Here is a 22,428-nt window from a genome sequence, read left to right as displayed (position 1 = left end):
GTAAAGAAATGCCAACTCAGCGTTGCTTGCGAATATCGCCAGAAGGCACGAAGGAAGACTTACGCGCATTGTGTAGGAAAGCAGTAACACGTTTTCTTCTCACAGTACTCGCACTATGTTATCTTCAATAGCAGAGCAAAAATACCATTGAAAAGAGTCAGCTTATCACATGCACTAGCAAACTGCACCGACAAAAAATACCAGCGACCAACAAACCCAGAGCTTCTATCTAAATCTCTGATTTATCAAAATGTAGTTCTTAATAATATATAACGCCCCACCAAGGGCCTTAATGGCGGCCACAATAAAGATGAAGGATTTCACACATCTCAGGGTAACATTAAGCACTATCAGCCTCCTGTCAAGTCCATTGGAGCCATTAGGGCACCAGTCGGGACTTAAATAGTTGTGCAGTGTAGGAACTACTCACCAAAATAAAACAAAGCGATGTTCGCAGTTGCTTTAAGCAATAGAAATATTGGACCTTAACTATAGAAACGTTTGCTGGTGGAGCTGGTCTCAATTTGCTGTGCCATATTGCTCCTTTTTTGTGTTTGCGAAGTGCCCTCAATATGACCACATGTTTTAGGGAAGCCCGCGATTAATACAAAAAGTTTTTACGTAAAGAGATGGCTTTTTCAGCGAAGTGATACCTGTGTTGGCGGACGTCAGAAAACAGGTGAATGATGTTATTAATTAAACCGGATGACTAAATTCTCATAGCAAATTCCTGAATTATTACAGGTAGCCGCCTGGCTATTACGTAGATTACCATGGTAATTCACATATCTGGTTTTAGATTTTTCGAAAACGCGATTACCATTGGCGCTGTGGCTCGACACATTTTGTTCATTTCTCCCGGAATTCGAATGTCGCTTGCCGCGCAGCAACGTCCATAAAATTCGTCACTCAGCGGCGCACGTGCCACGTGACCACCCCTATTCTGGCCGGGCTACCTGTGCTGCACTGCCCTCCACTGCTCAATGCTCCTGCAGAGGCAGAGTAGTGAGCCTTGTACTGAACGCACTTCTATAAGGTCCCATTTGTATGTGGTTTCTGCATGCCTGCAGGTCGTTTTCCATAACCTTGTCGCACCGCCCTATCGGCGTTTTCCGTACTGCCGTGCAGTAACATACCGTTGAGCTGGAGTTGCCTCGATAAAAGCAAAGCTTAACTACCAAGTGATTTTCCTACTCCCCTCAGTTATCCTCTCTGTCTTTCCTGTATGCGGTAAACAAGCGGGCGAACAGCTGTTCTACTTTAATTTATCGCTTCCTAATCCTGTTATAACTGTTCCGCACAGTAGACTTGACAATTGACAGTTGCGTAAAGTCATGCTGTACTCTCATATGCTGCAGTTGTAATTTACGATCTTCCCTCGGAAATGTTATTCCTTTTTTCATGCATGGTTTTCTTATTACAGTTATTTGTTTTCCATGTGCTTGGGGTCGTTTCTTCATCTTTGCAAGTGACCTTGTTTCTTGCAGCCGATGCTATTGCTCGTAAAACCGTTTGCTTAGAGGACTGAAAACCTGGAGTCCCATATGGTATGCAAGTACCTTTGACGGTACACGTGAGCCGATGCAGTTGTAATTAACAGTGTGCCAAAAGGTCTGGAAGGAGTCCGCAAAAGAATTCATCGTCCCGAAACATTTTCTACAATGAATTTACAGAAGTTTTTCGATACTACGCACATTACGATGGTTAGGATAGTGTAACCTGTGTAGTTGAGGCCCGCCGCGCTTCTGTCCTGAAAAAGTGGAACTGAGGGGATATTGTCGCCTAAAGTTTGCTTCCCTTTCAAAAATTTTATCATCCAATCAAGCATCCATACCTGGTGCTTTTGGAACAGGAAGTCCGCTGATGAAAGTCAATTTGCCGACGCCGGCTGGGCCTCCTGGCAGCCGCGGGAAGCCAAGGGTAGCTGGACCTTTAGGTCCCCCTCCAATTGGCAGCCTTGGTGCACCAGTCACACCCGTAGCGCCTGGCAGTGTTGGTCCACGGGAAAGGCTAGGAGCACCCGGAACTTCTCCAGGGAGTGGCACATAGCTAGGTGGCTTCCTCGTTGGTGTTCTGGATCCACTTGGACCTCTAGGTCCACTTGGCCCGGATGGTCCACCTGGCAGTGGAAGACCTGGGACCTTGGGAGCAGGTGTGGCAGATGGGCCACCAAACAAAAATCCTCCTGGCCCAGCAGGTCCACTTGGTCCTCCAGGACCACTTGGTCCGAGTGGTCCGCTTGGCCCCTTAGGTCCACTTGGTCCACCTGGTCCACTTGGTCCGAATGGTCCGCTTGGCCCTTTAGGTCCACTTGGTCCACCTGGCCCACTTGGTCCGAATGGTCCGCTTGGACCTTTAGGTCCGCCTGGTCCACCTGGTCCACTTGGTCCTCCTGGTCCACTTGGTCCAAACGGTCCGCTTGGCCCTTTAGGTCCGCCTGGTCCTCCTGGACCACTTGGAGCACCAGGCCCCCTTGGTCCACTGGGACCCGCTGGTCCTGTAGGCAACCTCGATCCGAAGGTAAATGTGGCAGTTGGACCCTTAGGCCCGGCTGGTCCACTAGGGCCGAATGGTCCGCTTGGGCCTCTTGGTCCAGATGGCCCACTTGGTCCCTTAGGTCCGCCTGGTCCGAAAGGCCCACTTGGTCCGCTTGGTCCTCCTGGTCCACTGGGTCCGAATGGCCCACTTGGTCCTCTTGGTCCACTTGGTCCCCTTGGTCCGCTTGGTCCTCCTTGTCCGGATGGTCCACTTGGGAATGACCCGCTTGGTCCGAATGGCCCACTTGGTCCTCTTGGAGCACTTGGTCCTCCTGGTCCGGATGGTCCACTAGGCCCGAATGGTCCACTTGGTCCCTTTGGTCCGCTTGGTCCACTAGGGCCGAATGGTCCACTTGGCCCCTTTGGTCCTCCAGGTCCGGATGGCCCACCAGGACCGAATGGACCGCTTGGTCCCCTTGGCCCTCCTGGCCCAGATGGTCCACTTGGGAATGGTCCACTTGGTCCGCTTGGTCCACCAGGGCCGAACGGTCCTCCTGGCCCAGATGGTCCTCTAGGGCCAGATGGTCCACTTGGTCCGCTTGGTCCACCAGGGCCGAACGGTCCTCCTGGCCCAGATGGTCCTCTAGGTCCAGATGGTCCACTTGGTCCGCTTGGTCCACCAGGGCCGAACGGTCCTCCTGGCCCAGATGGTCCTCTAGGGCCAGATGGTCCACTTGGTCCGCTTGGTCCACCAGGGCCGAACGGTCCTCCTGGCCCAGATGGTCCTCTAGGGCCAGATGGTCCACTTGGCCCACTTGGGAATGGCCCGCTTGGTCCCCTCGGTCCACCAGGGCCGAATGGTCCGCTTGGTCCTGCTGGCCCAGATGGTCCTCTTGGGCCAGATGGTCCACTTGGTCCCCTCGGTCCACTTGGTCCACTTGGTCCACTTGGTCCTCCTGGCCCAGATGGTCCACTTGGGAATGGCCCGCCTGGTCCCCTAGGTCCGCTTGGTCCACCAGGGCCGAACGGTCCTCCTGGCCCAGATGGTCCTCTAGGGCCAGATGGTCCACTTGGCCCACTTGGGAATGGCCCGCTTGGTCCCCTCGGTCCACCAGGGCCGAATGGTCCGCTTGGTCCTGCTGGCCCAGATGGTCCACTTGGTCCCCTCGGTCCGCTTGGTCCACTTGGTCCTCCTGGCCCAGATGGTCCACTTGGGAATGGCCCGCCTGGTCCCCTAGGTCCGCTTGGTCCCCCAGGGCCGAATGGTCCACTTGGTCCCCTCGGTCCACTAGGGCCGAATGGTCCACTTGGTCCGCTTGGCCCACCAGGGCCGAATGGTCCGCTTGGCCCACTTGGGAATGGTCCCTTTGGCCCAGATGGTCCTGAAGGTCCTTTGGGGCCAAAGGAAAGTGAGGCAGTTGGAGCTCTTGGTCCGCCAGGTCCGCTTGGTCCGCCAGGGCCAAATGGTCCACTTGGACCTGCTGGCCCAGATGGTCCGCTTGGTCCCCTTGGTCCGCTTGGGCCAGCAGGGCCGAATGGCCCACTTGGTCCCTTTGGTCCTCCTGGTCCGGATGGTCCACTAGGTCCGAATGGTCCGCTTGGTCCTCCTGGTCCGCTTGGCCCACCAGTGCCGAATGATCCGCTTGGTCCCTTAGGCCCGCCTGGTCCACTTGGTCCACCAGGGCCGAATGGGCCACCTGGTCCCCTTGGTCCTCCTGGTCCGGATGGTCCACCAGGGCCGAATGGGCCACTTGGTCCCCTTGGTCCTCCTGGTCCGGATGGTCCACTAGGGCCGAATGGTCCACTTGGCCCCTTTGGTCCCCCTGGTCCAGATGGTCCACCAGGGCCGAATGGGCCGCTTGGTCCTCTTGGGCCGCTTGGTGCTCCTGGTCCGGATGGTCCACTAGGCCCGAATGGTCCACTTGGTCCCTTTGGTCCGCTTGGTCCACTAGGGCCGAATGGTCCACTTGGCCCCTTTGGTCCTCCTGGTCCAGATGGTCCACCAGGGCCGAACGGGCCACTTGGTCCCCTTGGTCCGGATGGTCCACTAGGCCCGAATGGTCCGCTTGGTCCCCTTGGTCCACCTGGCCCCTTCGGTCCTCCTGGTCCAGATGGTCCACCAGGGCCCAATGGTCCGGATGGTCCGCCAGGTCCGAATGGCCCACTTGGTCCCCTTGTGCCGCTTGGCCCTCCTGGTCCGGATGGCCCACCAGGTCCGAATGGTCCACTAAGTCCGCTTGGCCCACCAGGGCCGAATGGTCCACTTGGTCCTTTTGGTGCTCCTGGGCCAGATGGTCCACTTGGTCCGAAAGGTCCGCTTGGTCCCCGTGGCCCACTTGGTCCTCCCGGTCCCTTTGGTCCACCTGGGCCGAATGGCCCGCTTGGTCCCTTTGGTCCTCCTGGTCCTGATGGTCCACCAGGGCCAAATGGTCCACTTGGTCCCTTTGGTCCTCCAGGTCCAGATGGTCCACTAGGTCCAAATGGCCCGCTTGGTCCACTTGGTCCTCCTGGTCCGAATGGTCCAGATGGCCCACTGGGTCCTCGTGGAGCTCCTGGACCCTTTGGTCCAGCAGGCAATGATGGAACTCCCGGACCTTTAGGAAGTCCTGGAGTACCAATCTGGAATGTTATTTGAGGAGCTTGGCCTGGCAGGAGAGGTTGCAGAGCCCCAGGGCCTGTAAAGAAAAATATGAAAAGCTCATAGCAATGAAATTCGGCTTAAGCAGAAAGTTCCTTACCGTAGATGCGAACATGCTAACATTTATATTCGTTTTGTCTTTCAGGACCTATAGGTTCTTTACATGAGTAACATCAGCTGGTAAGTTAAAAAGAAGGGTAGAAAATTTCACATTGATATTCATGTCACGGCTGTGTATTGTCAAAAATTTTTGCGTATGTACAATCGATAATATATAACTTGTGGTTTCTTAATGCTTTTCAATAGTGTATCTTTTCTGTTTTTGAACCCACCAGTGCTAGGTGAGATGCTTGATGGCACTTTAGAGTCTCCACTTGTTGTCTTTCTTGTTCCAAAGAGTTCCCGCACTGGCGCCTTTGGCGAAAGAGTGTCTGGTGGCCTCTGTGTGTCATCTGTGGGCGTGTATGGCGTTCGGTCTTGTGTCCTTGGTGATGCATACTGATCTCCTGGTTGCTGTTTGGGTCGTGATGTGTCTGAGGCTGGTCCACCAAAAAGAGAATTTCTCGGCAGCGATGGCGTCTCAAGTGGCATGGAAAACACTTTTACTCTTTCGCGATCTACGTTCGCACCTTTAGGTTCACCAGATTTTCTCAAAGGATGTGTAGGAGGAAGTGCCTGGCTTATCAGTTCAAGGAAGGAGTTGTCATCGCATGGTGGAAACGTCTTAAATATGGGTGATAACGGCGGGGCTTCGCGGGGATCTTGCAGGGGAGTCTTCAATTTTAAGAAACGATCGGGGAACTTCTTGGCTTCGGCAGCTCCGGCGGGCGACATTTGCGCCAAGCCGGGTATCTGGTCTGGAGTTTCTGACTTCGTGGGCCTCAGTGGTGCAATTCTTTGGAAAGGAGTTCCGAAAAGAGCCGAGCCTTCTTTCGGTAACCTCTCCGGTGCAGGTTTTAGTGGCGGAAGATTCAGTACGTGGAGTGTAGGGGGAACCCTGTGACTGACTTCAAGTGGAAAAGCCGTGCCAGGCGGATTTGCAGGCGGTAACTGCGGCCTCACCTTTTCCTCGTTGTAGGTGTCTTTTGTCGTTGGCTTAAATTTAAAACTGGGTTCGGGTATGTCACCCGGTCCTTTCGTAAACTGCGGCCCGCGCTTGGGGACCGTAGCACGATCAGATTGGCCATCATTCACGGGGCTAAAAGAGAAAGAAGGAACAGTGGGCGGAGCAAGCGCCTTGACAGATTGAGGGGTGGGTTGGGCTATGGGAACAACGCCTACGCTAAAGGAAAGCGATGGGACGGCAGGATGAGCCAGTGACTTAGGTGGCTGCGTGGGTGGAGCGAATTGCAGCGAACCTTGTGGAGCACTGGGCGGCTTCCTAGCGCCGAAGACGGGCTTAGCGGGTTGGCCGGGGCTCAGTCCGGGCAAAACGGGAGTGCCAGGGAGACCTGGGAACGCGAGTGTCGGGGCCTTTGGAGCGAGCCCCGTGGGCGATATTGGCCTAGGCAAGACACTAAGCTGCTGCTGACCTAGGACAACGGTCTTGGGCGGAGACACGATGTGGGTGGTCTGCGTCACTTTGCCTGGCACCACGACGTGCTGCACGAGTCCAGGAATCTGCTGGCCCACGATGGTGGTTCCAGGGAAGCTGATCTTTCCGCCAGTGAGCAGGCTATCCCCACCGCCGTGCGACGGGACGCAGCCGCAGTCTTCGATCACGCTCTGTGGCACCAGCAGTCGGTTAACAATGTGGATGACACCGTTGGTTGCACCGTCATCCCTGCTGACGAATGGAACACCGTCGATGAAGAGTTGACCTGCAGAGTGAGGAGGAAAACATGTACACATTGCCAGCGGTGATAATAGCAGTAGTAGAGCGGCATATAGTAAAGAGTTTAGCCCGAAAAGTTTATTATGATTCGATCAAGCGCTGTCCGAGTGTTTGAGTTTAGTGACAGTCAAATGAACACAAAATCGAAGCAGCTGTACAACTCGCAACAATGAGCCTCTAGCGCATACGTTTAAAGCCCGAATAACTTTATGTCGTGTTTATGCACGTCGAAAGGAAGTGAATTCCAGCTGGTAATAAGGCCCTACCAAAAATTAAATTGTTCAGTGAATGAGCTATGTGGCGATAAACTTGGAGGGGGGGGGGTGTGAAGGGGCTTCTGAAGTGAGCGCCAAGAAGTACAGAAACTAAGACAAGCCTGGAATGAGGCAGTTAATAGGAATTCCGAATTAGCAGTCGATTCTGGTCTCATTCATAAACAATCAACTCTTATCGGATTATTTTAGTCCGTTGATTCATAATTTATATACTGTGTAAAAACGTCACAAATTTATAGGAAGTATCAGAGTGATGCCTAAGTATGTATGCAAACACATATCAACTCTTTCAACTGGGCATTCCGACAAGGTAAGAAGAAAGGTAAAATACTGTTGAGTACATACAACAATAAGATAAATAGACGCCCATAAAGTTATGCATCATTTAATGTATGTGATAGCAGAACATAAAAACAATGGTTTATTTTAATGAGAGTGAAAACTAAAAAAAGGCTGACGTATTTGGATGCATCAGGATATAAACTGGTGTGGTAAATTTAAACTTGCTTGGACGGGATGGCCGCGGCTATCAGAGGATAAGGCTAACGAGTTTACTGGAAACTGCCCCTGCCCTACCGTATATCTGACGCGGCTGACAGCGGTCGGAACGATGATATCTCACCGGCTTGGGTCGTGATCTTGAGAACTTCGCCGTCGAGTGGGGTCAGCGTAGCGCCATCCTTGAGAGCAGCGCTGAACTGAAGGCCAGGGACAATGTGGTGGGAAATCACGCCTGAAACCAGAAATATCAGCACGACGGGTCACCGGCTTGTTACTTATCGCATTGACAGAGAGCTGAGCGCTTCAGAAGCCATAAGAAGAGCTCTCTGTTGACAGATTCTATATGTGCAGATTGAACGACGGTTATGTGGCTTTAAAGTTAACTCTTAGTGGGTGTCGGCGTTTCGGTCAAAGTTTACGTACGCTTAAGGAGCTCGCTGTCTGACAGGATCTTCTGCGAGGTCTCCGTTGGCAGGTTGTTGATGGCGTCTTGAGTTGGTATGAAGACAGTGTACAGGTCACCTGGAGAAAGAAAAGTAATATGCATGGAATTTAGCGTAACAGTGCTTATGCTCGGGATTATAATTTCCTTCTGTACACATGTTTCCTTGCCTTTCGTTTATTCTGATATTCCGCCATAACGCTACCAACGTCAAAACAGGGATAATTGAAAGCAGTTTGTGGTAAATATGGAGCCGCATCCTTTGCATCAACCAATTCGCAGGATGAGGCGTTAGGCTTTCGACAGCTATGATCTTTCAGAGATGGCAACGAGTGATCAGTCGCTGCCTCTAGCACTTCCTAGATATGTCCATTTATCGTTTATATCACGAGCAGATTTGCGCACTATCAATATTTTTTGGCCTTCGTTCTAAAACTCTGGCCAGCCGATCATTTGCCAAGTAGGGTAGGCGCGCAAAGGTTAGCAACATTTCGAAACAAAATACAAGCTGCATTTGCTCTATAAGAGCTGTTGTCACCTTGCGGAAGCAATGTAGTTCTGCTACAAGAAAAAAAATTTCGTACGTCCTTGTCATTAAATTCAAATACTACATAATTAAGCCGCTGACAGTCTGACCTTGGGATACCTTTGTTTATGATCTAACCTGGCGCATTTTTAATTCTGAACTTCAGCAAATAAAAATCCGCCAACTGAAACCAGGGACCAGCGGCAACTGTAACATCTCCGTCCCAAGAGGAGAGGGCTGAGTGAAAGTATCACGCGCAAAACACATTTTGTCCAGAGTGCTCACTGTTCAAGACGCTGGCGAAGCCGCTGCTCTGGAGTAGGCGGTAGAAGTATCCGAATTTGGCCTGGATAGTCTGCGAGAGCAGGCTGTCGGCGATCGGGTACAGCACGCGGTCTACGATGTGGATGATGACGTTCTCGTACGAGACATCACCCAGCAGGATGTTGGCGCCTCCAAGGGAGACCGTCTGCGTCACAAATGTGAGAGTATACAGCACATGACGGAAGGAACTTTGCGGGAAAGTATCGAAGGAAATTCGTTGTGTTCAATGATCGCGCATTCATGCACTCACGCACTCACGATACCAGGCGCCTAGCGAGCCGATCGGATACACTCGTAACTCACAGTTTGCGAAAGTGACGTGCGCAAAAGCCCGTTCGCTCACCCTGCCGTTGTCGTAGACCTTGACGAGGATGTTGTCGCCGCCCGCGGTGGTGATCTCGAGGTCGCCGCGAAGGCTGCGGCTGTTCACCGAGTCGCCCACGATGTGGTGCAGCACGAATTTCCTCAGGAATCGACTGTCCGTCTCCAGCATCTTGATGACGCTCGGCGGCAGGGCCGCGAACGCCAGGTCATTGGGTGCGATGATTGTCAGGGACGCTGCGAGTGCACGGCGTATCCGCAAGGGCCTTCAGAACGGCATTCACATAGTTCACCGGCATGCGCTGTGTAGACAGTACATTGCGATACAGTTGAACCTCGTTATGACGAAGTTGAAGGAGCCCGGTGATTACTTCGTTATAGTCGTGGCTTCGTTATTGACCGAGCTTCCAAGGGGAATCATTCCTTCGTTATATTCGTTACTTCGTTATAGCGAGGTTCGACTGTACATAAAGACGCGACGATGCTTTATACTGCACTCTGAATGGGAACCAAATAAAGTGAGATTACAGTGCTTTGTCTTCAGAAGAACGGTTGTGCCGTGTCGAGACCATGCTTACTCTGTGGTGCAGACTAGCTATGCTTGTGTTTCATTTGCAATTAGTCTCAGAGAGCTATGGTCGGAGGCCGTTTAAAGAAGTAACGGTTGCGACAACGTGGTTACTCGGCAAGTGCTAACACATGCGCCATTTTTTAGTCCTCCCCGATTGAGAGCTAAAAGCTCTCAATATATTAAATTGAATCTGCATTTCTGCGCCCCGTTCGTGTGGCGTAGATTTAGGAACAATGAAAATATGCTTTGATTCATCACGAGAAGAAAAGAGTGCAATGTCCAATCAATTTGAATGTGTCCTGTCTGATTTAAGACCATCTCCGGTACAGTTTCAGAATATGATAAGTGAAAATCCCTAATTTTAGAGTAGATCGGCACAATTTTGCACCTATATACTCGCGCCGTGTCGTAATTTTTCTTCAGTCGGACGTTAGAAGAAACAAAATGCATTTTTACCCAAATATGGCAGTGTGCAGCGGCTGGGATGTCTACTCTGTTGAGCCTCCAGATGTCAAAGCTAACACCAGCAGTCAATGGCCGGAATGAGCTAGTGCTGACGTACCAACCCCATTTTTTATGCCTGATGAAAACATGAACGGTGGCTTGTACGTGTGCAGTATTGGCCATTCAATATTAGAGTTTTAGCACAGCGATGACGTACTAGCAATGACGTGTACTGGACTAGCCGACTACCAGCCGCGCATGCGCAATGGTACGCGTGCGTCCCCAACTGGCCACGGCGCATGCCTAGCAGGTATCTGCCCGGTCTGATAGACGTATGCGTTATAGTATTACACAAATTAAGAATTAAACCATAGATGTGCCTCAAAGAAGGATCTGCAACCGATGGTGTCGACCTTTAGTCAAGAAGACGCGGTCAACCGCTTTTCAATCTCTTGCGGCGGGGGACAGTCTACAGACGGTCTGTATACAGTGCGTGGTCTGTCTGTTAATATGTTTGCAAGGGAAGGCACCACGCTTTCATTGCTACTTTTCTTACAAATACGCGGCGGAGTATCCTCAGAGGCGAGTACTCACGCAGGGATGCGAGGACGTCTTCGACCTGGGCGCGACGCAGGTACTTGCAGAAGACGGTGGAGTCTCGCTGCTGGAGGAACTCGTAGAGGCCGCGGAACTGGCCGACAGCCCGTGCCTCGCGAACCAGGACATCGCTGGATTGCTCTGAGAGAAAAAAAAAAGATGGTAGACAAGAAAGGGTTGGTCAGTCTGAGTGAGATTTTTGGGCTTCGGGACGCCATCAACAACTGCACCACATTTCTTACACGTAAAACCAACGCCTCGTCTAAGGTTACCTAAGGCTAAAGTTAGGGCTACCTCATGTCTGCTTTGAGGCCCAAGAGACCATAGCACGGTATGGCAGTGCAAATACATGATTTCAATATGACAAAAACAACATTATATGCAATGTTATATAGAATGAAAACATGACTAGTGTATACAATGTAAAAACTGACACTGTATAGAAGTAGTACCAATTCAGCATTTTCGGCGAACTGTTCACTATTCAGTATTAACATATCACATGTTCAAAACCGAACTATCGTAGGCGACATAATCCTACAGTGGACGTCAGTATTATATAAAAAGCACAATATGATCAAAAGGGGGACAGAAATTTAGGCTTTTACTGCGCGTTTAAAAGCTGTTCACGCGAGTCATTTTTTGTGGGCTTAGCGTCAAATTTATACTTTTTTGCAGTGAGGGGAGATTATGTTTCAATGACTGGTTCTTATCATTTGTTTGGAAAGGAGGAGCGTGCCAGTTTCCTGTGTTTCGTGTAGATATGACTGGTTCGTGGCGTTGTAGTGAAGCGGAACCTTCGATGGAAACGTCAGTATTTTCGCTGGTGAACTTTGCGGTGATTGTAGACAACACTGATAAAGAAAAGGAAAGAGAATACACACGCCTGCAGTAATATATAACCGTGCAACAAGGACGTTCAGTCACTAGCGGTTCTAAATGCTTTCACGGAAGAGCAAAGAAACCAACAAGAAAAGGCGACCACACTAAACTAGTAACCACGCATTACGTCAGAGATAAATATCATCGCTTCGTGAGCACTTCTGAACTCTTAAATCTTGGCCCATGTGGTATCATTCATCACGCGAGCCGTATGAGCTGGGGACGGCTGATAACGTGGTAAAACAGGCGGGAAGAAATGGTACTCGCTAAGATCGTGAACTGTGCCCGTGGGAAGAGTGAAAAGCCACCGCGTTGTGCGGTCGCCGCACCATAAAGGTCGTGAGCGAAGTCCCTAAAGAGTGACCTATATGTAACTGTCCACTGTCTGGGTATGATATACGACGCATCCTGTGATACTTGTGGGACTGGGGAACATATGGACGCATGTCTGCTCGATCTTTCTGCTGTAACATTGTCATCTGGAGGTTAAGGGGACATGGAAGGCGGTGTCGTGCATCGTCAGTTTCCTGTCAGAAAGTGAACGAGACCAACTGAGGACCAGGGAGAGATGAGACGACGAAATTAAAGTAACCTTGGGTGACCACCCTATGCGCATAGCTCGCGCTCGGGTACATGAGTACAGTCTTGGTCAGAAGTCTTAAGGCCAAAGGCTTTTCTCTTCAGCCGCATAACGGAGCAATTACAACACTGTTAAAGACCGAATGACCTTGAAATGCTAGCAGAAGGTTTCTTCTTGCGATAGAGAAGCTTCCTGCTTGACTTGTGCTTTGAATGATCCGCTACACGGAGCATTTAGGACCATTCATTTTGCTGCAGCTGAATGCTGTGGCCTTAAGACTTTTGACATAAGATTTTACATACATTTTCACAGTGAGCTTGTGAATGTAAGACTGTGATAGGACGTTTATATACGTGCAGTTCTTTTCTTTTTTATTTGTATGTGCGCCTTTGTGTGAAAGTGTGCGCATGCTGTCAATAGTTTCTACCTCTCCCTACTATCCTTTCATCCGTCATTTCGGCACCCATTTTTTCTTACTTTTATAATTTTCATTTTAAATTAACCACCACTACTAGCACTGCTGCTGCTGCTACTTGACGCCGCTGAACGGAATCCTCTTGCGAAGACACTCAGAGCTCTGTCAGCGAGACACAAAAAAAAAATATAGTTTCATTCACTGTATGTTTTTTCTATTTTCTTTCGAAAAAAGGAATCCCGGACTTCTAGGCCCCGTGCACTGCATTTCGCGCTCGCTTAGGCGTCCTTTTTTAACCAGTAAAGTGCTTTGAACGAGATCGTCCGTATTTCACACGCCCCTCCTCGCAACTGGTGATGTTCGTGACGTCACTTTAGAAATCCTTATGGATGAACTCAAGGTTATATTTAATGCCATATTTGTGACTGGAATCTGTCTTTTTTGATAGGCTGTGCTCTAAATAGATGTTCGCAGGAAAAAAAGATTAGAGACGACAGGACAGAAGCGCATGCCGACATGCCCGGAATCTGTCATGCCGGCTTAAACGGCATGGGCCGCTGGTAAAGCCAACGCAACGAAAATGACACGCGATAAACTATTTCACGTGTGTGCGAGCACCGATGACGTCACCACAGTTCTTTCTCGATACTGCTTCGCTTGATAAGCAAATCAAAGACGCGAGGAAGGGACAAATGCCGTAATCGTGCCTAAACAGCGTACTGTACAGCGAAAAAACGGTAATCCAACATATGACATCAATTTAAAGCACAGCTGAGGTTCACATGTATATTTACGATGCCAGGCATATCCTATCTGCAGTAAGCGCAGAGCACTAGGCTAATTGACGCAAGCTGAGTGACTGGGAGCGCGTTACCAAAAGCCCTACGGGCCTTCTTTTCAGCGTGCGCCTGGCTACCACGCGAACACCACTTTTGAAAAGCTTAAAAAAAAACAAATAAAAAAATAAAGCCAAGAAATCCGGCGAGTCCAGTCCGGGAAGCGTCCTCCTTGAACTGAACATATGCCCAGATTGAAATCAGCGCTGGGAGGAAAGTTAAGAGAGGGGGACATATGGAAAATAAGAAACCGCTTTGGCCGAGCTGCTCGCCGTATGCCGTACTGCAAGCGCGCGACTTCGCGTTTCGCACTGGATGAGATGCGGGATTAACGGCGGCTGTTTTATCTGACCTTTGGACGGCTCGACCACATCCGCGGGGATGCGCTTCGCAAGAATTATGGCTCCCCGATCCGAGCGCCTTCGGCCCTTTCCCGCTGGCTGGCCATAGCTGCTCCCCCTCCCCCTCTCCTGTCTCCCTGGCCCCGGTGCCAACACTCCCTCCCCCTCCACCCTCATCCAATGTCGCCACTGGCCATCGCCAGTCGACAGGGCAAGAAGAAGAAGAAGGCCTTGAGGAGGACGCCAGTCAAATAATAAAAGAGCAAAAATAATAAAAAAAAGCAGCCCGACCAGTCAGCACGTAAGGAGTAAGTAACGGTTCCCTGCGATCCGTCGTATTCGCGTCTTCTTTCCTCCACTCTTTCGCGTGCCTCCGCAAGTCCCGCCACCGAAGGCGACCGGACAGCGGTGGACGACAGGCTTTTGCAAGAGCGTTCGATTCCACTGGACTACCAATGAAGACCCAGCCGCCGTCTCGCCAGCTGCATTAGTGTAGCTTGCTTCTTTTCTTTAAAAAAAAATAAAGTTGAAGATCACGTTCAGACATACATCTCGAACATGGTCGGCAGCGAAGAAGCCTAATCAGCCCTGTTCCGATTCGTCCAGCCAAGGACGTCTTCGGACGATCCGCGTCTGAGCGCACGCAAGCAGTGCTCATCGCGAATGTCGCGCTCATTGACATGGAAAGGCCGTCGCCAACTGCACAGCGTCGCCGGCCTTGGGTGTCGTTAGGGGGACGCGCTTTTCCGAAGAAATCAAATGCGCTATATTTGTACGTGACAAGGTGCAAATATAGCTCCAAAAGAGCATCAGCGTCGTGAAAGCGGTACTGGCAAGTGTGTTGAAAGCTAGAGACCCGCGAGGGACACCATCATATTAAAAGCACCGATATTTGCGAGCTGTAGAAGGGCTTTCTCAGTGCACGTGATGCGAATGTAAGTTAATGAAGGTCACTTGCTTAGGCTTAACGACGTTGAGATGGTTTTGACTGACAGCAACACTGACGTGATACAACTGGAGTTACTTGGTGTGATATAGGCCTTCATGGCATTAGGAACTCTCCGTGCCGTTTAACGTGCTAAAAGCAATCAAGTAATGCTTTACTGCCTGCGGTTGAAGATGTTCCCCTTCCTGGGTTTTACGTTGATACTAATTATGTAGAATAACACGGATTATTGCGTATATATTCACCACAGGAATAAAAGTCATCATAGGCTGCAACGAGAGAGCTTGGATGAGGGAGAGGACGGATAAAGATACGTGGCTGTCACTTCTTCGCGCCGGGGGGTAACCAGAAGTTTAAAAGTGCATTAAGTTCACCTGTTTTATCTATAAGGTCTTCGAAACCTCATTCAAATTTATTAAAGGGGATCTCTGCACTTTAGTGAGAGCAGCGATTTGCAAAATTTCAAATAATTTACCACAGCCCGCTGAAAACTGACACCACTCGGTATACGTATCAGTAGAGCCCGCAGCTACGTCGTGATACAGCTCATTCATCACCACGACTTTTCAGCAGGTATCGATGACCATTACTTGTGTTTTAACAACTCTCCCTCCACGCTGCCTCCCGCACATTTTTGGTCACCCTTTAAAATTGAAAGATAGGGGCGATGGTTATAAACGCGAGCCAGTCCTGCTCCAGTGGTGAAACCAGCCATGGAAACAACGTGCGCACGGTACAACTTCGCGAAAGCACGCGAATGTTTCCGAACTATAGTGCACCATCCTCACTGCAATACATTGGCAATAAGCGTAGTGAACGCGACAATACGGCCGGGCTGGACGTGACGACGGCGCGCAAAAGCACGTGCCACAGCCGCGTCCAGTACGGCCATGAATGGGCGTGTTCAGCCCGGTTGGAATGCCCGCGTGGTGTACCGCCGCCGTACGTCCTTCCTGGCGTGCCTACGCGTTTATCACTTGCTTTGATTATAATCAGCGGGTGCAAGAAAAGCTCGCTCACACTAACGCCCATGTTCGATGGCTTCAAGGCCGTAAGCAACTGCTAACGGTAGTCGTGGAAAAACCGAACTGATGCTAAAGTACAACTAAAATAAAGGCCACCGGAGAAGATAAAATTTGTTTTCAACAAGTGAAGAGAGGAGGTAATAGATATATTTTGTCCTTCGGGACGAGGTAAGACAGAGAAGGAAATTGCATTGTTTATCTAAAGAGTTCCGCCACAATTCGGCAGAGGGCAGGGCTTCACCCCTTCCCTTCCCCCCCCCCCCCCCCCCTTTTTAGCGCACGCATCTGATCCAGGCAGTCGCGAATTTTCACGCGTGTGCTGCGTTTATGACCTTGGGAGAGAGGGAGAGAGAGAGAGCAAACGGAAAACCAAACGGCGTATCTGAGAAGTCTATAGCTGCTAAATGCGGACTGAAAAAAAGAAAACACTCGCTAGAATAGAAATAAGCGCGCGGGAAAATACAAGCTTTAATTTCATTTTCAACGAATGGGCTTTCCGAGAAAGGCGCCGCGTGAAGCCGCCAGAATCTCAAGCGTCGAAGCGGTTACGCTTTCGTTGCACTAGTCTATGCTACTATAGACTCTAAACACGAACACACCTATATGAGAGTAAAAAAAGAGTAAGCTGTCCTCTAGCGCACATGTGCTAGAGGACCACTTACTCCCTTTCACTCCTTTCTGTGCAGAGTGTCCTTTGTATAACCCTGCGATTGCGCACGGGAGCATGTTGATGGTATCATTTCCTTGCCCTATACCTGCGTCAGTTTTCGCAGAGGGGTTTACGAGCTAAATTTACCGAGTAACAAAGGAACAGTGCGGTATGGAAAAAATATTGAAAAGGAGGGAACAATAGAGAAACAAGCAAGCAAAAACGTTCCCCTCGAATACCTTTTTCTCTAATCTATAGTCATGTGCTGCGCATAGCATTTCCGACATGTTGTCGAACTTGAAATCGGCATCTTTATCGGCTCAGTGTCGTATGCCACTTACAGCGCAAATGCAAATGTTTCCGCCTAACACCACTCGCTACCGCATCATACACGGCGAGACGAATGGAAGTGCCTGCTCTCGTGTGTCCAATTTGTCTCGTACGGCGAGACGGCGAGGTGCAAATGTGGCATCCGCAATTAGCCTCCGCCTCCATCATCGTTGCACGAATCGGTTCCTCATCCGAGGCGCCTACCCATACCTTCCTACTCAATATTAAAAAAAAGTATCAAAGCAAGTAAAACGCGGACCGCGGTTTTCCGCATCGGAGAAAGCATGCAGACAGACGCCTGTTTTACACAGTCCCCGCGTGGGAACTCCGGCGAGCTCGGAAATGCTCCATCAATGACCACCTCTGACCTTGTTGACCCCGCGACCCTCCGAACGAGCCGCTCGCGCGCGGTGTAGCGTGCGCGGAGGACAGCGCATAAAAGAAAATAAAGAGTAAAAAAAGAGTCGAGTGGTGTGCGCTGCTCACGCGCTAAGCTGTGGAAGGTCTCGCACGGCGAAGGTTCTGGAACGATTAGACTGATCGTCGTCCTATTTGCACTGTGCGGCTTTGGCAGCGCCGTGTTTGCTGATGAGAATTATTCTTTACTTTCTTTTTCTTTTTTGTTACCAGGAAGATGCAAGGGGAGAGTCGAAGCGATTATTTTCATTCACAGGAGGATAAATTTATACAGAGCAAATTTGTGGCAGAAATCTCGACCTTCGTGTTTGGAGAACGCCGCGCTGACCATATAGTTTCGTAAAATCGGCATCGACGTTTTGTCAAAAGCTAAAGCGTTTTCCGGCGACCATTTTTTGCACGTCCGAAGAAGACTAACAGCTAATTAAGGAAGGTGTTTTGGTACTCTGCCATTGCTTCATTGTCTGATTGTAGCGCAATGCAGACGGAGTGACGTCACAGCTACATCTGCGCCAAAAAGATTTGCTTTTCTTTCTTTTTGTATAAGCGTGGAATATATGTACCTGTGTCCGTAATAAATTTCATTTGGAGCCCAGAGTTCGCCCGTCATCCCGCCTGTGTTCGCTACAATCATTCCAACTAATGGGAAGCACATTGTCCTCCTTCCCGACGTATATGAATATATCGACAGCGTATAGATACCATCATTGCACTACATAAGGGGTAGCATATGTATAACATTTCACCAGTGAAAACGAGCTGCATAAAAGCAAGTGAAGCGCCGATTAGCAAGCCGTAGCCTACTTTAATTACAAATAATTAGAGGTTGTTCGTATTCTGTTTCTGTAATCACTACCACCGGGCAGGTTACTAGCACACGCAACTTGTATTACTCTACACACTGAACTACAGGCTTCAAATCAAACGCCAGTCGTAGAAATTTAGTAATTTGTGTAGTGAATGTGAACATCTCGTACGCCGTACGGGCGTTACTTCTAATTGAAAGTATGAGGAGGCACCTATGCATAGCCGATTGCCAAGCACTCCACAGCTTTGACGCTCAGCTTTCGAGCTTCAATAGTGCCAACTGAGAGCTGTGGATTTTGCAGTATCTGCGCGCATCAATTTTTCTCACAATATTTAACATGACGCCATTACAACTCAGCGAGAAAATTGTGACGCAGATCATGTCTATCTAAAGGTTTTATGCGGTAACGTGTTGCACAATGAAACACACTCAAATAACGCAAAACAGTAGTAAAAAAAGGAAAAAGAACGAACCAACAAAGTGCCTCTGCCGCGTTTTTCCTTTCAAAAGAGCCCCGTGTCTAGGTGGGGACAAATTATCAGATCCATTTATCAACCTGTCGCGCGCACGTTTGTAAGATAATTCCGCGCTCCCAGAAGCCCTTACACGCGCCGCCCGTTCCCGCCTTCGCTGTTTGCTATACGATACCACCTACGCGGAGGGATTAACAGTGTAGAACATTGCACATTCAGTGCCTTAAGCTCTGCTTTTCCTTTTTACGGCTCGCATAAACGAGCGATAAAGAGACTCAGTGAGGTCCTTATCCTGGCCGCATCGCAAACAGCAGTTGCAGAGCAGCGGCTTTGTAATCCGAACAGCGCGCAGGGTGCGAGCGAGACTTTGCCGAATCCGATCGACAACCGGATCTCTTACTACCCCCTCTCCCTCTTCGGAGAAGCAGGAAAGTGAACGCGTGCCTCTGCCGAATTCCGCCGACGGAAAGAAAATGCGGCAGCTGAAAACGGGACCCGCGACGGCCACTAAACCGCTTTGCATTTGCCGTCTAAAGCACCGATCTCGAGGTCCTCTCCGTACGACGACTGAATTCGCACCAATGTGATGCGCCGTGAAAAGAAATTTAGAAAGGAATGAAGGACAAAAAAAGAAAAAAAAAGGGAATTACTGCTCGGCTGCAGTCTGGTGCCAACTGGACGCAGAAGGAAGATTCCTTCTCCAACCGGTGCCCACCGCTGTCGGTCGCGAAACGTCTCTTGGGCGACATACGTGCCAAGGGTGCCCGATGACGTTCTCGTCTGTGCTCTATGGACACATCCCGCGCGTTTAGCCGGACATGATGGGGGGGGGGGGGGGGGGGGGACCGTTATTTTTCTCGTACAGATAGATATATACCTTTCTTTCTTTGCCTGCCTTATAACCTGGCTTCCACTTCGCTCCATGGTTTTTTCATGAATCGGTGGCGGTGCTCCCAAGAAAGCGGCCACGAAGCGGCTTCGCACGCGAGGACGGACTTGGAGGCGCGCAACCGGCTGTCCTCGAACGCCGGAAGCGGTGGCCAATGCGTACCTGGCTGGGCATCTCCCGCCGTTCGCGGTCACTCGGCACACGCGCGCGATAGGAGCGCGCGCAACTTTTTTTTTTTTTTGCCGCTGCGGCAAGGATGGATGGTCCCACCCGATGCCCGGCTTTCGGCGGGGCGGGGTGGAACATTGGGGACTCGATTTTTCTCCTCGTTCTACTACTACCTCCAGCTCCGTCAATTATCCTCGCCGCTGTCATCGGTCCCTGACGACGTTGCGGTTGTCCCGCCTCTCTGATTGACCGCTTACGCGAGATTACGGTGATTAGCGACGGGAAATTGTGATTCTTCTCTGCTTGCAATGAGCGGACGATGGCTTTTACTCGGTCCTCGCCTCCTGGGTCGGCGCACTTTTTCTCGAACGGAAACTGAGAGCTCGTTGATGCTGACTGTGAATCAGCTTAGAGGAAGAAATTATTGGTCCGACCGCCTCGTTAACGGTAAGGCCGACAGGCTACTTTCTCTCATCAACCAGACGGCAATGAACATCTTACAGGTCGCGGATTCGTGATTACGGATTGCTGCGGAAGTGCATGGACTTGCGTGGATGTGATGGACTACAGTGGAGCAAGCGCCAGTGCGGACGGTGTCACGTTGAAATCGCATGAAAATGAAAGGAATGTGCTCAGCGATCTATGTTAACGATCTATGTTTGTCGTAGAGTAACTTTCTATGAACAATCTAAGATTTTTTTTTAGTTATGCACAACGCGCCCGGACGCTTATTGCAGGCGCCTGTATCCAGCTGTTGAAAATCGTTGGAATTAGCACGTCCGTATGCTCACTGCAACGCAACGATGCGTATATTTCGGCATTCTTCTTGTCCAGGTCATGGGTCATACCATAGCACATCAAAGAAGCAAGCAACAAAATAAGCACTCTTGTGAGGAGGTGCCATCTCTGTCATACCTCATGCAACACCTCCGACTACAACTGTTAAACACTGTAAACACCCGTGTGCTGCTTTCATTGCACACTCCAAAGCATAAAAATTCACTAAAGCAGGCTAGACACTTTGGAACGCAAGACGACTTATGTCGTCAGTTGACATTGTTTTAGCGTTTTAGGCGGTTACAGTGTAGTCACGGTGGAGTAGCTGCTGCCTCCAGTTTGACTATACTCTACAAGGCCAGGCCCTAACAGAAGTTTGGCAAAACTGTCTAGTATCTACACTTGCGTAAAAGTCACGAACTTGCAGCCTTAATTAATCCAAAGCTCCATATTTTCGAGGCCTCTATATCTTACATGCAGAGAATTAGGGCAAGAAAGCACGTCACGAACTTGCGGCCTTAATTAATCCAAAGCTCCAAATTTTCGAGACCTCTACATCTTACATGCAGGGAATTAGCGCTAGAAAGTACGCTTCGCGCTGAAAGCAAAACACTGATGCAATCCTGAAAATTCGTAACATTGCACTTTTCTCGGAGTGCCGCTTCAGTGCAGTGGTGGTAGGCAGTGACTGGCGCTGTCGATAGAGACACAGGTTGCGCCCCCAATCTGGCGCTACTTGCTTTCTAGTACCGCATGTTCAAGTTCTAATCGCAGTAGCCTCATTTAGTCCGAAAGCGCTGCCCTTCATTAATAGAACAGTTATCTGTTATTCGCGTCCACTGATAATCTCTGGGGCTGAGGTTAATCCGGCGCGCTTCACTGCAGCGAGCAATGTTCACTAAACTGACCGTTGTCTCTTCTGCCTCGTCTTAACTCATTGTGAGATTGAGCTCGGGCTCAACCAGCCGCTAGAGAACTAAGCAGCCTGCGGCATGCTGCTCAAGAACAAGGTCGTGCGTTCGACTCCAGCCGGCGTATCGGCGCCGGCGCAGTCCGAGAATGGCCGTTCATGTGCAACGGAGGCTAAAAAGCAGCGGTCGAGGGTAATCCGGCCTCTCTATATGCACTGCCACAATCTCTTCGCACACCCACGGCGCGTGTCATTCATGGGGGCCGCTGTTCTACAGTTATAATCCGAGCGTGTGTCCCTGGCCACAGTCCCGTCGAAGGCGGCGGCGGTAAGCGCGGCGGTGGCGTCCCTACCTTCGGCGTTCGCGCAGCAGGTGAGCAGCAGCAATAGTCCGAGCCGGAGCGCGGGCCGGAGCCCTGCGGCGGTCGCCATTGCGGCGCTTGGAGTCTTGGTCCTTTTCCTCGGGGCCTTCTTGGGCAGGGACCCCGCTCCTTGAGAACACCCCCCGTCTTCTACGGCAGTGCGGCCTCTGGCGCCGGCCGCTAGGCTTTTATAGGCGACGACCACTAGCGCGCCGAGGAGAAGCGCCTCCCTCTCTGGCGAGCGACCTTGGCCCCCGCGGCGACGGCGGCCGACGTTACGTCACGCGGGGAAGCTCGCCGCTTGAGCGCGCGCCCGCTTTGCTCTTTTGAAGTGTGTACCAGGAGGTTGTGTCGTCGACACACCTGTGGCACGCACGAGGCAAAAGTGACATTTCAGGCAGTTGAGACAGAAGCGGCGAAAAATAAGAACATCTAAGTGAGGAAACTATCAGGGGCTACTTACACACGAAGAAAGCCAAGAGTCTTTAAAAACCAAGGAAAGGAACTTTGTGAAGATGCATAGACGGGTCAGTTCATTGCTGTAGGATTGTGAACGACATGAAAGAAAAACCTCGCTCGCAAGGAAAGAAAATCTTTTGATTTTCCGTTGATCGGAGGAATGTTTTTTTTTTCTTTAGCCAACACAACATTAAAAACGGTCAAAAGTTTA

General features: G+C 50.4%; 1 protein-coding gene across 4 annotated transcripts in view; it reads right to left on the bottom strand.

Annotated features, from left to right (window-relative positions):
* The window catches only part of LOC144098891 (uncharacterized), a 30,709-nt gene extending 8,779 nt beyond the window's left edge, over nucleotides 1–21,930 (bottom strand). For 2 of the 4 annotated variants that reach the window (XM_077631823.1, XM_077631824.1), the window contains exons 1-9: nucleotides 21,750–21,930; nucleotides 10,948–11,091; nucleotides 9,361–9,575; nucleotides 8,979–9,162; nucleotides 8,149–8,247; nucleotides 7,847–7,957; nucleotides 6,648–6,935; nucleotides 6,474–6,566; nucleotides 1,835–5,152 (exon numbers count right to left, since the gene is read on the bottom strand). In XM_077631823.1, coding sequence (XP_077487949.1) covers nucleotides 1,835–5,152; nucleotides 6,474–6,566; nucleotides 6,648–6,935; nucleotides 7,847–7,957; nucleotides 8,149–8,247; nucleotides 8,979–9,162; nucleotides 9,361–9,575; nucleotides 10,948–11,091; nucleotides 21,750–21,828 — 4,531 coding nt within the window. In that variant the 5' untranslated portion in view covers nucleotides 21,829–21,930. Of the gene's footprint in view, nucleotides 1–1,834; nucleotides 5,153–5,447; nucleotides 6,432–6,473; nucleotides 6,567–6,647; nucleotides 6,936–7,846; nucleotides 7,958–8,148; nucleotides 8,248–8,978; nucleotides 9,163–9,360; nucleotides 9,576–10,947; nucleotides 11,092–21,749 lie in introns of those variants that run through there. The other 2 variants (XM_077631825.1, XM_077631826.1) reach the window with 2 other exon arrangements.
* Between the last annotated feature and the right edge of the window lie 498 nt (nucleotides 21,931–22,428).

Source organism: Amblyomma americanum, chromosome 7 (assembly GCF_052857255.1).
Source record: "Amblyomma americanum isolate KBUSLIRL-KWMA chromosome 7, ASM5285725v1, whole genome shotgun sequence".
Lineage (NCBI taxonomy): Eukaryota > Metazoa > Arthropoda > Arachnida > Ixodida > Ixodidae > Amblyomma > Amblyomma americanum.
The sequence above is the reverse complement of the archived record's forward strand: the minus strand, read 5'-3'. Positions and strand labels throughout refer to the sequence as shown.